General features: G+C 47.3%; 1 protein-coding gene across 2 annotated transcripts in view; it reads right to left on the bottom strand.

Annotated features, from left to right (window-relative positions):
* Nucleotides 1-466: 466 nt before the first annotated feature.
* The window catches only part of ITGA3 (integrin subunit alpha 3), an 86,543-nt gene continuing 71,721 nt past the window's right edge, over nucleotides 467-15,288 (bottom strand). Inside the window, exons 18-26 of one of the 2 annotated variants that reach the window (XR_014162165.1) lie at nucleotides 14,567-14,644; nucleotides 13,317-13,419; nucleotides 12,022-12,204; nucleotides 11,277-11,393; nucleotides 9,968-10,081; nucleotides 8,884-8,982; nucleotides 7,653-7,778; nucleotides 4,641-4,802; nucleotides 977-1,116 (exon numbers count right to left, since the gene is read on the bottom strand). Coding sequence is in view for 1 of the 2 variants with exons in the window: in XM_081883862.1 (XP_081739988.1) it covers nucleotides 955-1,116; nucleotides 7,653-7,778; nucleotides 8,884-8,982; nucleotides 9,968-10,081; nucleotides 11,277-11,393; nucleotides 12,022-12,204; nucleotides 13,317-13,419; nucleotides 14,567-14,644 (982 nt within the window). In the remaining variant the exon portion in view is untranslated. Of the gene's footprint in view, nucleotides 1,117-4,640; nucleotides 4,803-7,652; nucleotides 7,779-8,883; nucleotides 8,983-9,967; nucleotides 10,082-11,276; nucleotides 11,394-12,021; nucleotides 12,205-13,316; nucleotides 13,420-14,566; nucleotides 14,645-15,288 lie in introns of both variants that reach the window. The other variant, XM_081883862.1, reaches the window with a different exon arrangement.

Below are 15,288 nucleotides of genomic sequence, written 5' to 3'. Positions count from 1 at the left end.
AGTGCACGGAAACGCCATTTACCTTACTGCCAGAGCAGTACCTATTTATCTACTTGCACTTTGACGTGCTTTCAAACTGCTAGGTTGGCAGGAGCTGGCACAGAGGAGGAACAGGAGCTCACCCCGTCGCGGGGATTCGAACCGCCGACCTTCTGATCAGCAAGTCCTAGGCTCTGTGGTTTAACCCACAGCGCCACCTGCGTCCCTTCCAGAGGGAAAGCGGAGTGTAAATGCAAGAAGCAGTGGGCGTGTGAAACAACAAGGGCATCTGAGAAGCCGAGAGAGAGAGAGAGAGAGAGAGAGAGAGAGAGATGTCTTTGTGTTTCAGTCACCAAGACAACTTCAACACAGCTGACTTGGGTCAATCTGTCCAGAATGAAGCTAAGCTGATTGTCATACCTCACAGAAATGCAGTCCTCAGGACCCTGGTGGTGGTGGTTGTGGGTGGGGAAATAAATAACTGGTGTAAGTGAAAAAGCTGCCCCTTTGAGCTTTGTATTTCAGGGGGGTGAGGGTAAAGGGACTCAAGCCCAGGTGCCAAATGCAGACCCCTCCAGACTTTCACCGGGACACAGCCTCCCTCATCTCAGTCCCTTTCCTAGCTGGCAGATGTCCTTGAACCAGGATGGAGAGTTAGGAGGCTTCCAGCTTGGCTGGAACACAGCCTGTTGCACAAAGGTGAGAATCGCACCTGTCGCTCTGTCCATTTTTTGCCTCGGCCGCCATCAGGCTGCCCCACAAAGGCTGAAAAAGCTTCTCCACCCCTCATCCCAGCAGGGGACACCCCCTCCCTAAGATCGCTGCATCTGGAGAAAGCTCTTGGGTCGTGGTCACCGACCTGAGTCACATCACTTAGGGTTTCAATAGCAGTTTTGTCGTTGGTTCAACGCCAAGTCCAGAAGGGAGTGAAGCAGCCGGCGAGGGTGGAGGGGATGGGGGAGAGGAAGGCAAGCGTCAGTAGTAACTCCTTGTCTCCTGCCAGCTTGTGACCCACTGCTTCTTGTGCCTCGGAGCCAGGAAGCCGCCGGCCGGCTGGTAGCGCTCCTCCTGCCGGATCCGGATTGCGTGGTATTTGGGCATGATTCGGTAGTAGCGGGTCCGCTTGAAAAAGTTGCACTGTGCGGGGAGAGAGGGAGGGGGGGAAAGAGACATATTAGTGGCAGGGCACGTTGACCGAAGTTGGGAATTTGAGCAAAGGGATGCTAGGGAGAGTAGAGGCAGGGTGAAAGAGAAGGCGAGAGAGGAAGTGGGGAGGTAGCGGAGAAGGCCGGTTCATTGGACCAATTTCCTGTGGTGGCTGAAAGGCTGAAAAGGCTCCATATTGGTTCTAAAACGGAGAAAATCTACTCTGCCTCCAGTGGTTTGGGAAGTGGTGTGCACACAGTATTCATCACAACCTGTATCTATTTTGTCGGTTCTTATGAAAGGTTGCATTTTGATGTGTCCCTCTGCCCCAAACCAAACCTCTGCCCCAAATGTGGGTAGCGCTGTGGTCTAACCACTGAGCCTCTTGGGCTTGCCGATCAGAAGGTCGGCGGTTTGAATCCCTGCGACGGAGTGAGCTCCCGTTGCTCTGTCCCAGCTCCTGCCAACCTAGCAGTTTGAAAGCACGCCAGTGCAAGTAGATAGATAGGTAGCACTGTGGCAGGAAAGTAAATGGTGTTTCCGTGCGCTCTGGTTTCCGTCACAGTGTCCTATTGCGCCAGAAGCGGTTTAGTCATGCTGGTCGCATGACCCAGAAAGCTGTCTGTGGACAAATGCTGGCTCCCTCGGCCTGAAAGTGAGATGAGCGCCACAACCCCATAGTCGCCTTTGACTGGACTCAACCACCCAGGGGTCCTTTACCCTTTTTTACCTTTAAACCAGCTTCAATCAAAATTGTGAAAAAGAATGATCTCATTATCCCCTCTCATGTGTTGGGAGTAGTTGTCTGCCATAGACGGCCCTAAGGTAAGACTATTTTTGCAGCTTGGGGAGGAAAAGGCGGCAGTGACATGGCCCGCCATGTTGTTTTCTGAGTGAGAGCCAACAAAATGCCGACTCAGCAACCAAGAGGTTGGTTCAAAATTGGTTCAAAACTTGGTTGGCTCGAACTTTGGTTCAAAGTTTTGTTAATTCTTTTTTATGTTGTCCTTCAGCCGTGGTTTGGAGGAGGCACAATGGATTAAATGGTTTAACACTGGGATTGGCCACTGATCTTTGACACCTGCCATGATTCTGTAGCGAAATGTGTGTGTGTGTAGCAACTCAAAATATGTGAGGGTGAGCTGCCAATCAGGGTACATATTAGAGCACGGTTTCCCAAACTTGGGTCGCCAGCTGTTTCTGGACTACAATTCCCATCATCCATGACCACTGGTCCTGCTAGCTAGGGATGATGGGAGTTGTAGTCCAAAAACGGATAGAGACCGAAGCTTGGGGAAACCCTGTATTAGAGTGTTCTCTAGACTGACTCCTGTATCAAAGTCAACCCCCGCTAGTGTCGCCGACTCAGCACCACCTCAGATCGGTCATTGGAATGAATGGCCCAGTGAACAGAAAGAAGATTGAAGGTAAAGAGAGAGAAAGAGGAAAGTCCCTTGTGAGAGTAGGATGAGCCACCTCAGAAGCCACCTGAAACTTAGGTGGTTCTTAAAGTCTAGGAAAAGAAACACATTTGGGTTAGTGAGACGGACAGGTAAAACAAAGAGGTCAGCAGACATGACACCTGGGACACCTGGGGGAGAGCATTAAGCGCAATGTGTGAGGAACATGCCTTGAAGACAACTTGAGAGGGAGGGCTTGCAATGCCTGGTGCTAACTGGTATTGAGAGGGTTTTGGAAATCTGGACACCTCAGATGTTGGATGCTGAGAGAAATGTCCAGACAAGGGCTGAGGCCAGATGTGCTTCTCTGCCACCTGCAAATCCAGACTCTTATCTCAGGGTCCTTGCCTTCGATAGTCAGAGTTGGGAGGTGGGAAAGGAACTGGCAGAATTCTCTGCCCCATAGACAACAAGGATAGGCTCTTGGTTTTCCTACTGGGCGCAGCCAATCCAGGGGCTTTGTACTACCTCCCAATCGCAAGGCTCTGTGTTGACACCTGCATTTCCTCCTGTGCCAAAAGAGGGCTCTGAAGCAGGAGCACCCATAGTAGCTCATTAGAATAAAGCCAAGGCTTAGGGCCCAGTCACACAGGAGAGTCATAATCAGATTTCCCTTTTAAAAAAAAAGCTTTAAAAAGAGGCAGGGGCATCTCTGAATTTGATCAGAGCAGCAGAGGTGTGGTGGAGATGCTTAACCATTCCTCCCCATACAGGGGCATAATGTAGTGGGCGGCCAAGGGGGCTGTAGCCCCTGGCACACAATTTTGAAGGGGCGCGAACCAGGCACCCCTACACCCATCCTGCCCAGACACATCAGGGGGATTGCTGTTCCCAGATCCCAATTCTTCCCTGCCAACCGCCGGGGGTCTCTGGGCCCCAGCTTGGCCTGGCTGCTAGGTGCACTCCCCAGACTGTGAGCGAGAGTGGATGGAGGGAGATGGGCAAGGGATTCATCTGGCAAGGGCCACTTTGGCCAACTGGGCTCCCCCCTGTGTTGGTGGGCAGGAGGTACAACACAGCCCCACTTGCCCCCAGGTGGGGAGTGGCTAAGAATAGTGATTATTGTGGTTATTAGTTGTGCTCTGTGAGTGGAGCAGACGTACGTTGGTCCTGCCCGTTCGTTTAAATGAGCCAGCGCTTAGTCCCATATACAGTCAAACTTCGGTTGTCAAACGTACCGTATTTTTCGCTCTATAGGATGCACTTTCCCCCCTCCAAAAATTAAGGGGAAATGTGTGTGCATCCTATGGAGCGAATGCAGGCTCCTTGGCTTCAGTGATAGCAACGCAAAGCCTCCGAAGCGCAGAGGGAGTGCTCCCTCCACGCTCCGGAGGCTTCACGTTGCTTTCCCTGAAGCCTGGAGAGCGAGAGGGGTCAGTGTGCACTGACCCCTCTCGCTCTCCAGGCTTCAGGGATAGCCGCCTGAAGCCTTTGGAGCACAGCAGGAACTCGCGCTGCACTCCGAAGGCTTCGAGTTCCTTTTGCTGAAGCCGGGAGAGCAAGACTCTCCTGGCTTCAGCAGAGAGGGACAGCTGCGTAGCACCCCTTCAGCTAAGCGGGAGGAGAAATGGAAGGGGCTCTGTTTCTCCTGCTGCTTCGCTGAAGGGGCACTGAGCAGAGAGGGGGAGATTTTTTTTTCTTGTTCTCCCCCTCTAAAACAAGGTGCGTCCTATGGTCAGGTGCATCCTATAGAGCGAAAAATATGGTAATCTGTTGAGGAAGCCCGTTCGACAACCAAGGCACGGCTTCCAATTGATCGCAAGAGCTTCCTGCACTCAAGCAGAAGCCATGCCAGCGTTCGGGTTCCAAAAAATGTTCAAAAACCGGAGCATTTACTTCCAGGTTTTCACCGTTCAGGAGCCGAAACGTTCAAAAACGGTGCCTTTCAAGAACCGAGGTTTGACTGTAACTCAAACAGTATAAAGTCCACTTTCCCTGAACCTGGACTGGGACACAGCTCTCAACGCCATGGTCTTGTGGGAAAGATTAAGAAGTGGAGAGGTTGACAGAGACAGCGAACAAGAGGAGTAGACCTGCTGCAAGAGCTTGATTTACCAAGAGACAGGGCAAAGGGGTGGGCAGTTTCCCCTCCCCCTGAGACAGGAGCTAGTAGCTGTCGGTCAGCCGCTTAGTTTCAGATGGCTGGATCTTCATCATGGCTTTCTGGCCCTTGGCCTCGTACATGGCTCGTGTGCTTGCCCGCCGGAAGAAGCCGCACTATGAGGAAGCAGGGGGTCAAAGGTCAAGCACAACAAGGAAACAATGCGCAATGGGTTGGGGAGACGACCAGCTCATGCGTTCCAGCCCCTTTGTTGCAAAGGGTATAACTTTCAACATGCAGACGGGATTGGTCTCATTTTATTGCCAGGCGCCAGGAGTGATAGTTTTGGGGGTTGCCAAATGCACACAATCTGGGGCTGCTGTGGGCTCCTCCGCAAGGCTACAGTTCCAAGGCAAAAAAATATCAAGGAGAATTGATAAGAAGTGGGCCGACACCACTGAGAAAATGGCGAATCTGGTGCCGCAAGGATGCCACACGCTTAGGTCAGAACTTCAAGCGTGCCCTTGAATTCACCTGCACAGAACTAAAGGTCAACTTCCATGCTACCCTCTTAAGAAAGGTGCAGGTATATTCACAACCCATCTTGCCTGTAGTGATCTTCTGGAGGAGAGCTTTCCCCAGCAGCCAATACAGGCAACCAGAGTTGGAGAGCACTTCCAGGATTCACTTTCTATATTTTGAGCATTTTGGATGCTGAATTTGCAGCACACAAAGATACTGAGCCATAGGGAGGAGCAGGAAAACATCCTCTCGGGCGGTGGTTGTTTTCCTGCGTTCAATTGTCACTAGAGTAAATGAGATGCTTTTTGCCACTTCAGCTGGGCTGGTGAAACTCCCCACTTGAATATGGCCAGTTATTTCTGGGAGTTGGAATGCAACACAGAACTTAGCTTTGGAAGTGCTCTGCAAGCCACGACTGCCTCCACATTTTTAATCTGCATTTGGTACTCTAGGAACAGGAGGTATGAATCCTTTTTCCTTTCTTTCTGGGAACCAATACAAGCAGAGGGAGGCTTGAAAACACACATTCCCTCAATGACAAGGTAATGGTTGGAATTGCTCTGGAAAAACAGACCAATTTAGGCTTGCGACCCGGGAAGGTCATTTTGGTACTGCTAATGCAGCAGATTGACTTCACCCCTGGAGGTGCACTCCATTGTCTCCTGAGACAGACGGATGCCAACAACTAAGGGATTTCTGAAAAGGGTCAGGCACACAGGCACTACACAGCATGCTCCAAGCAACAACGAAGTAAACTGCTTAAGAACAAGTTCAGATACCCTCTGGACATGTAAAGAAAAAGACGGTACCTATTATCATATGTGGTGGGCGTGTAAAATAATAAAAAAATTCTGGGAGATGACATATAATGAAATGAAAAAAATATTTAAAATAACTTTTGTTAAAAAACCAGAAGCCTTCTTATTAGGAATTACAGGTACCGAGATACCAAAGGACCAAAAAAGACTGTTTATGTACGCAACTACAGCCGCATGGATGCTATTAGCCCAGAGATGGAAGCAAGAAACAACCCCGACCAGAGAAGAATGGCAAACCAAGTTGATGGACTATGCTGAAATGGCAAAATTAACTGGGAAGCTCAGTAATCAAGAGGACAAGAACTTTTTTAAAAATGGGAAAAGTTTACAATCTATTTACAAGATCATTGTAAGCAGGTTAAAACATTAGCAGGATTTTAACCACACTTGTAAACTAACAAAAGTATGGATAATTTGGAAGGATAAAACTTGGATAGTACTGATATGCAGTTGTAAATATTACCACTAGGACCCATGGAGGGGATGGGGGGAAGTTAAGATATTCAGAGCAATCTTGATATTTGGATCTTGAATTGTTTTTTGCCGTATGTTTATGTTTTTAAAAATCATATCTATCATCTATCTATCTATCTATCTATCTATCTATCTATCTATCTATCTATCATCTATCTCTATCTATCTATCTATCTATCATCTATCTATCTATCTATCTATCTATCTATCATCTATCTATATCATCTATCTATCTATCTATCATCTATCTATCTATCTATCTATCTATCTATCTATCTATCATCTATCTATCATCTATCTATCTATCTATCATCTATCATCTATCATCTATCTATCTATCTATCTATCTATCTATCTATCTATCTATCTATCTATCATCTATCTATATCTATCTATCTATATCTATCTATCTATCTATCTATCTATCTATCTATCTATCTATCATCTATCTATCATCTATCTATCATCTATCTATCTCTATCTCTATCTATCTATCTATCTATCTATCTATCTATCTATCTATCTATCATCTATCTATCTATCTATCTATCTATCTATCTATCTATCTAATCTCTCAATGAGTTGGTGAAGGACCGACCATAATACAGATGACTACTGTTATCTTATCTTGAGGTATGCACCAAAGAATCCCAAATACTCAGCTGATGCCTTGGTTAATCAGGTTCTAAATATAGTTTTCCTCCCAGTCCAACCGGTTTCTCTGCGGTGACAAAAAGGGCTATAGCAAGCATCCCACAGATACAATGAGCTGCTTGGCTGTTCTCCAATATTAACTGCACAAGCTAAATGCAAGCACCCAAGTCAGAGCAGATTACTTCACTTCTGGATAAAGCTGGGGCGGGAAGCAGTTAACTTCCTGCCTGGTCCATTTCAAACTGGCTTGGCTAGTTTGTTTGTTTTTTCTGCGATGGCTGAATGCCTGAACATTTTGTTCTCCAGCGAGGCCAGCCCGCCTATAGCATATTTATATCAGCCCCGAAAATACTGCTAAGGCATTTGAGCTTGCCACAGAAAATTGTGTGGGTTGCTGCGCGATTTATTCTCTTTTGTGCAGCCCGGGTTGGCTTTGCAGAAGCAGTTTTGAGAGTGTCTCTCTACAAATATAGGGGCCCAGAGAGAGGAAAGGAAGGAGCTGCTGTTTCTAGCCTGTCAACCCTTGCTCCCCAATTTCAAAAAACCTCCTCTTCTCACCTTCCACAGCAGTAAGACGATGACGCCCAAAAGCAGAAGCCCGGCTGCCACGGCAACCAGCACCAGCCAGAGCTCAATCTCGGTTGGTTGCTCCTCGATCAGCTCAGAGTCGATGGTCACCGAGAACTGAAGGAAGGGGGGGAAAAGGGGGAGATATGAGTTTGCCTCAAGGGAGGAAGGGCAGAATGGAGGGGACACTGACTCAGCGCTGAATTTTTCAACTTTCAACTTCCCCAAACGAGGGGTGTAACGTGACTTGGGAATTCGAAAGGTATTTTGGTTTAAATGAGTATAATTTACTTTTGCTTGGTAAGTAGAATGTGTGTCAAGTTGCACAGAAATCATTTTAAAAAAATGATTGCCAAGTACTTGCAGTTATATGATGTACAGTGGTACCTTGGGTTAAGTACTTAATTCGTTGTGGAGGTCCGTTCTTAACCTGAAACTGTTCTTAACCTGAAGACCACTTTAGCTAATGGGGCCTCCTGCTGCCGCCACGTCGCTGGAGCACGATTTCTGTTCTCATCCTGAAGCAAAGTTCTTAACCTGAGGTAATATTTCTGGGTTAGCGGAGTGTGTAACCTGAAGCGTATGTAACCTGAGGTACCACTGTACTGATATTATTATTTATTACTGTACTGTTATTATTTAGCATTACCTGAATTGTCAGAAGGGGAAATTCTTTGGTTTTCCCGAGAGCAGTTCATGTGCTCCTTCATCAAATGTTGATTTACCAAGCTGATTGTTGTCCAGTCATAAAAACAATGGCAGATTTGAATTCCTCATGCCCAAAAATATATTTTTAAGGTTCCCATCCCCACTGAAGAAATGTGCAAAAATTAAGTTTCACCCCCTAAAACGTCATCAACCTGGTGTGTGGAGATCAACATGGCCACACCTGAGGTAGACAGTGGGATTCAAATGCTCCTAGCTCAGGCCTCGTATTCTCATCTGGGTTGATTAATTCATCAACATTGGGCAAACCATCCCATGCCTAGGCCTGAGTTTACAGATGGGGATGTGAGGGCAGCTTTGTTTGCTTTGAAAATAAATCGATTTCATTTGAATTAACAAAGCTGCTGCTCAAGAAGAACTGACGGAGTTTGCTAATTATGGGGGTTTAACTGGGAGAGAGAAAGGAATGGCGACTGGGAGGCCTTCCATTGGGATTGACAGTTGGACCTCGGGACTTTCTGAAGTTTCCTCACCCAACAAATCCAGTCTCACTCACCCACACAGTGTCATTTTTCATGTTGATGGTGGAGGAGTTTGTCCTGAGAAACAGCGTGGCTTTCCCATCCACCTTCACGCGGTCAAAGTTGTTGTAGTCCTACATTTCCATGGGGGGGGGGTGGATAGGAAAGAGCGGGCATATCAAAAAGCAGCAACATAAACTCTTTTTTTCAATGTACTCCCACTCACTGAACACAGGAAGATGCCTTCGAATGAGAGACCCTTTCATTGAACATCCTGATTTGCTGACAAACAGCTCACATGGAGGTTAGATTACATTCTGTCGTTATTGAGAAATTTGTTTCGGTTTGTTTACAGGGCAGTTATACGGCAACCAGCATCCATCCTGCATTCAACCCGATTTGCTTTTATGAATCTTCCCATCCCATCATTCGTTCATCCCAGTCACTTTCCAAGCCACAACAAGTCTCAGTTTGTGTGTTTTTTCATAGTGGGTTTGTTGTACTAGGGAGAAGGATGCCTTTTCACCCACTTTAAATTGGGCAAAGTGGATGTTCTGGAATGTTCCAGAACTGTCAGGGACCATGAAGAAGAGGGCTGCACTGAGGAAGAATAGTGGGAATCTCCCACTCCCCTGATCCTGATCCTGAATATTCCCAGGAGCAGGAGGACAGTATAGATTTGGAACAGTGGTTTGCAGAGGGGCATAGTTCAGAAGGCAGAAGCTGGGAAATACTGGATGGGGAACAGCTAGGAGAAGAAAGACTGGGAGAGAGAGAGTTAACAGATTCACAGTCTCTGGACAGAATCCACCCGCCTCCCCCAAACTCCCAGAGAGCTCAGAAAGTGTCAGAACAGAAAGTGCAGAGGCTACAAACTCAGATTACAAGACAAAAGTGACGTAGATTAATAGGGATGGGGGGAGTGTGATCCTTAATTGGGAGCACCACCATTTCTAGGAGGTCTTTGTTCTCTAGCTGTGATTATTAAAGATTCTAACTGGTAAGGCGTTCTTTCATTTGATCTCTTATCAACTGCCGGGGGGGCAGTTGCCTGACAAGAACATCCCCTCTCTCGTTAACCAGAGAAAATCCTTGCAAGGGGACAGAACAAGCATTTACCTCGATGAACGTGCTGTTCCAGACCCGGGCACGAACGATCACGTTTGTCACATCTGCAGCATCCCACAAGGGGCACTCGAACCAAATACAGCGACATGTTCCTTTGGAACAGCTCTGGAAACAAAGGAAGAGGGGTGGATATTTCAGACAGGTGACAATCCCAGCCCTACCAGGAGATGACAGCGGGGATTGGACCTGGGAACATTACCACTGAGCTACAGCCCAGGAAAACTACAAGTCTCTCCACACCACCAGGGGCACTTTTGTACATCTCTCTTAGGTCCCCCCACCTTTCTTCCTAAACCAAATGCAGTAGCTCAGATGGTAGAGGTTGAGACTCTTAATCTCAGGGTCAGGGGTGTGAGCCCTACATTGGGAAAAAGATTCCTGCATTGCAGGGGGTTGGACTAGATGACTTGTGTTCCTTTCCAACTCTACAATTCTATGTAATATGTAGGTGGGTTCCCACAAGGCAACACACAGAGATAACAGCAAGAACCTTTATTGAACTAACAGAACTGGACAACAGGGGCAAAGCAACTGCATATATACATTCCTGAAGGCCTGGGCCACTCCCACTCCCAACGTGATTGGCTGTCTAAACTTCCAAGCTTCCAATCATGACTTAGAGTTTAAGGGCCAATGGCAGAGGCCCAAATCCTGAAATGTTCTGTGATTGGATCTAATGTATTGAATCGGAATAGAGGGGCTCATAATCCTTAGTCCAGACTCAGGCAAACACAGGACCCACCAAATACATAACACTATGATTCTATGATCTGGAGGTATGGTGCAGGAATAAATGGCCGGTTATTAATTTGGGGGCCTTCCCATAGGTACAATCTGAAACATTTGCATTTTTTCCCCCAGTTGCCCTATAGGACATGGGGATATAGTCCAATTGAAGATTATATCTGAAAATAGTCCAGAGGTGAAAAGGGTGCCCAGATCCCTAGAACTACTAAGCTATTTCCTGCCTGAAAAAATGTACCACTCCCATCCAACCACTCACTGGCTAGATTTGGATGGTCATAACTTGATTTAATAAGTTCTGATCTGACAAAGATTTGTGCCCATGGATGCAGCTGACTCACCCCTCTCTTCATGCTGGCTGAGCAAACAAACCAGGAAGTCTTCAGCTAACCATGGTTTCTTGTATTGCCCAAATGAGGAAACAATGGTTAATGGCTCCAGAATATGGCTTGTTTCTGAAGCTGTTTAACCATAGTTTCCAGGTTGGGACATACCTGCTCCTGAAAAGCCCTCCTGAGCAGAAGTGGAAATGACACAAGATGGCCAAAATGCTCACCAGTAACGTTTCTGACTTGGCTTTTTTGGAAGCTGGCAAGGTGACGGGAAGCTCACGCTTTGGAGATGTTTGCAGATCACGCTTCCTCCGTGCTGAGGTCCTGCTCCAGTCGTGTAGCTGGGAAAGGAGAAGAACTGGTCAGCTTTCTCTTCCTGAAAAAGCATGTGCTCAAGAAGACTATCCTCTCCTGTCGCACAACACAACTTGAGAACCACTGGTATAGCTAGTAAAGGTAAAGGATCCCTGGACGGTTAAGTCCAGTCAAAGGTGACTATGGGGTTGCAGCGCTCATCTCGCTTACAGGCCAAGGGAGCTGCCGTTTGTCCACAGACAGCTTTTCGGGTCGTGTGGCCAGCATGACTAAACTGGTTCTGGCACAACAGAACACTGTGACGGAAACCAGAGCTCACGGAAATGCCGTTTACCTTCCCGCCACAGCAATATCTATTTATCTACTTGCACTAGTGTGCTTTAGAACTGCTAGGTTGGCAGGAGCTGGTACAGAGCAATGGGAGCTCACCCTGTCGTGGGGATTCGAACTGCTGACCTTCTGATCGGCAAGTCCACGAGGCTCAGTGGTTTAGACCACAGATCCACCTGCATCCCTGGTATAGCTAGTAGAAATAGCTACACACAGTACATGGTGGCAGGCCAAGGTGGAAAGTGTAGCCCATTGAAAAGGGTACAAAGAAAAAGAGAGAGAATGCAGAAGGGAGAAAGGGCTCGCGCTGGAGATCAGACTCACTGTGAGGTTGCGGTTGTTGATGACTTCCCCGGGGGGTACGCAGAGCCAACTCTCGTTCCCACTCCTTTTCACCAGGATCTGAGTTGGGTACAGCAGCCATTTCCCATTGCTGGCCTCATAAGGCCATTCGAAGCCTAGTGTGATTGTTCCCGAGGATCCTAAAGACTCGCCTTTCGTGGTCACCTAAAAGACACAGGCCAGGGGACAAGCTGAAGCCCCTTTTCAACCTCTGGTTGTGGTAGAAACAGTACAAAGGACAACTCGAGAGCAGCGGAGCAGAGGTCGCCCTGAAGAAAACCCTAGGCAAAAGCGTGGGGACGGGACAGGAGTTTATAAAACACACTCGGTGTCAAGATTATTCAATTTCAGCTAAAAAGAGAGTTAAACTGTTGGTGTGTCTGTGTGGCAACACCAGCCAGAATCCTGTACACTCAGAAATGGAAAGAAGGATAAGTACCAACCAAGGAGGTAAGCTTCAAAAATAAATGGACTATCCAGAAATGGCAAAACCGACAGCCAAAATAAGAGATAAAAGAGCCAAACATATTTGGGAAGACAAGGTGTAATAAATCAGTGCCAATACAACAGTTTCAAAAAACAAGGTCAAGGTATAAGAGCATATAGGAATTTGCCTTATACTGAGTTGGTGAATCCAGTTCAGTCCAGACTGACTGGCAACCATTCTTCAGGTTTTCAGATTGAGGTCTATCCTATCCCTACCTGGAGATGTCAAGGATTATTATTATTTTATTACTATTTATTAAATTTATATAGTGCCCTATATAGGTCGCATGCAGGACTGATTCTCAACCACTGATCTATTGCCCTTCCCAAAGTATCTTGGAAGAACAGATTTGGGGGGGAAATGTCAAGAATCCATTTCAACCTTCTGTTTCAGGCACAAATAGGAAGGTAAGAGATCTTTTCAAATATTTGGCTTAACATTTTGCACTGGGAGAAATAAGCCGACACACATGCCCTTCGGGAACCCTCTGTCTTGTGCTTGTACTCTCAACTCTACAAATTAACAAATCGCATTGGGATGGATTCAATCCTGGATTGTGTCTTAGTTGCTTTCTAGACAAGGGATCAATGGCCCCCTATGGAATCCAGCTCAAGTAAACAAGCCCATGTGGGTTTTAACCATGAAGAGACTCAGAATCAATTCTGGGATACCTCAGTTGGCAGAAGATGAGATTCCAGGACTAGATGATCCTTGTGGTCCCTTCCAACTTTATGATTCTATGCTTCAATTTTTAAGAGTATTAGCCTCACCTCTCAAGGAAGAACCTTACCTGGAAGTCAAATTCGATGGGACTGCCTACGTCTTCCTCATGCTTCATGGCTGACTCACCCATGACTGTCCCACTGAAATGTGTCTGGAGCCAGCGGTTGACTCTGCCATGGAGAGAGGAACACAGTGAGAGGTGAGAAGGATGGAAAAGTTTACAAAGAGAGGAACCAGGCTCTGTTCACAACTTGGATGAGCGGGTCACACTTTCCTAATTTAGTCAATGGGAAGTGTAACCTGTTAGAATTCATTTAGGAAATGTCTGCAATGTAGATTTATACTGCTGTCAGGCCTATTCCACTACCAAATCTGCTAATCGTGGAATCCTGGGAACTCAAGCAACATCATAAAACAATATGGGGAAGCATAAGAGTAGGTGCCCAATACATTTCTGAGCACAATTCAAAGTGTTGGTGCTGACCTTAAAGCCCTAAATGGCCTCGGTCCAGTATACCTGAAGGAGCTTCTCCACCCCCATCGTTCAACCCAGACACTGAGGTCCAGCGCTGAGGGCCTTCTGGCGGTTCCCTCACTGCAGGGAACCAGGCAGAGGGCCTTCTTGGTAGTGGCACCCACCCTGTGGAACGCCCTCCCATCAGTTGTCAAGGAAATAAACAGCTATCTGACTTTTAGAAAACATCTGAAGGCAGCCCTGTTTAGGGAAGTTTTTAATGTTTGATGTTTTACCATGTTTTTAATAATCTGTTGGGAGCCACCCAGAGTGGCAGAGGGCCTTCTTGGTAGTGGCACCCACCCTGTGGAACACCCTCCCATCAGATGTCAAGGAAGATGAAGAACTACACAACTTATTTGTGTGTGTGTGTGTGTGTGTGTGTCCGAAGTGAGTTTGATGGCATGGGTAATTGCGGCAGTCTGGAAGCTCCCTGGGTTTGTTATAAGGAGGTAGAGGTCTCAGCATAACACACATCCCACTTTACAATCTCATCTTGAGAGGCATTTGTATACACTCAAACCTTGGTTCCCAAATGCCTCCGTTATTGTACGTTTTGGCTCCTGAACGCCAAAAACCTGGAAGTAACTGTTCCGGTTTTTGAATGATTTTCGGAAGCCGACTGTCGGACGCGGCATCCGTTTTGAGTTTCCCTATTGTATTGAGGCTTCCGCTTTCATTTTTCGGTTGTCGAATGTTTTGGAAGTCGAACGGTCTTCCAGAACAGATTACGTTCCAGAACCAAGATTTGATTGTATCGCTTCTTTTTTAAACCCACGTCAAACATTGCGGTGGATACGCACATGCTCAGGGAAGCATCAATGGTGTAGTCTACCAACAGGACTGCTGACACGGGTGCGAGATCTTCTTGATAGCTGATCCTATGAGAGACAATACATCATTCAGAGAGGTCAGTCGGAGCCTCTCAGATGGGATGCTTAACAGTCAACCAAAACAGTGTCCCTTCCGTCCTCAGTAGAGTCACGCGAGAAGCCCCAGGCCATGTGGGGTGAGTCCACACAGAGGTCCCTACCCACGCCAGTCCTTCTAGGGTTGGCCCAAGACTTTGCGGCACCTGAGGCAAACCACAAAATGGCATCCTACCCACCAGGGAAGAAGGAGTGAGTGAAGAGCTACATTGGGAACAAGTCGGGGAATCAACTCAACCTTCCCAGATGTTTGGAGTGGGACTCAAAGGTTGTTGCAGGGAAAGGGACCCACCCTGAATCATGTCAGGTGGGTGCAGACCCTAGGAGACCCCAGAGGACACCCCCTGCCATTTAGGAGAAGACTGGAAGCACCTCCTATTCTCCAAGAATCTTCTGTATTTTGGGGGTTGCTGAGGAGGTGACAGATCCAGCCTCCAAGGAGTGCACCAAAGCCGTTGCTGCCACCATAGCAATGGAGCAACAGTGGGCGATGCGTTCCTTGTGTGGCTCATGTGGATTTTGCCGCCCAAGGCGGTCGCCTCACCTTGCCACATGGGTGGACTGGCCCTGCAGCCCTTCAGTCAATACCCAAGTAA

Source organism: Podarcis melisellensis, assembly GCF_964234715.1.
Source record: "Podarcis melisellensis genome assembly, chromosome: 13".
Taxonomy (NCBI): domain Eukaryota; kingdom Metazoa; phylum Chordata; class Lepidosauria; order Squamata; family Lacertidae; genus Podarcis; species Podarcis melisellensis.
This window is presented reverse-complemented; position numbering and strand designations above follow the sequence as displayed.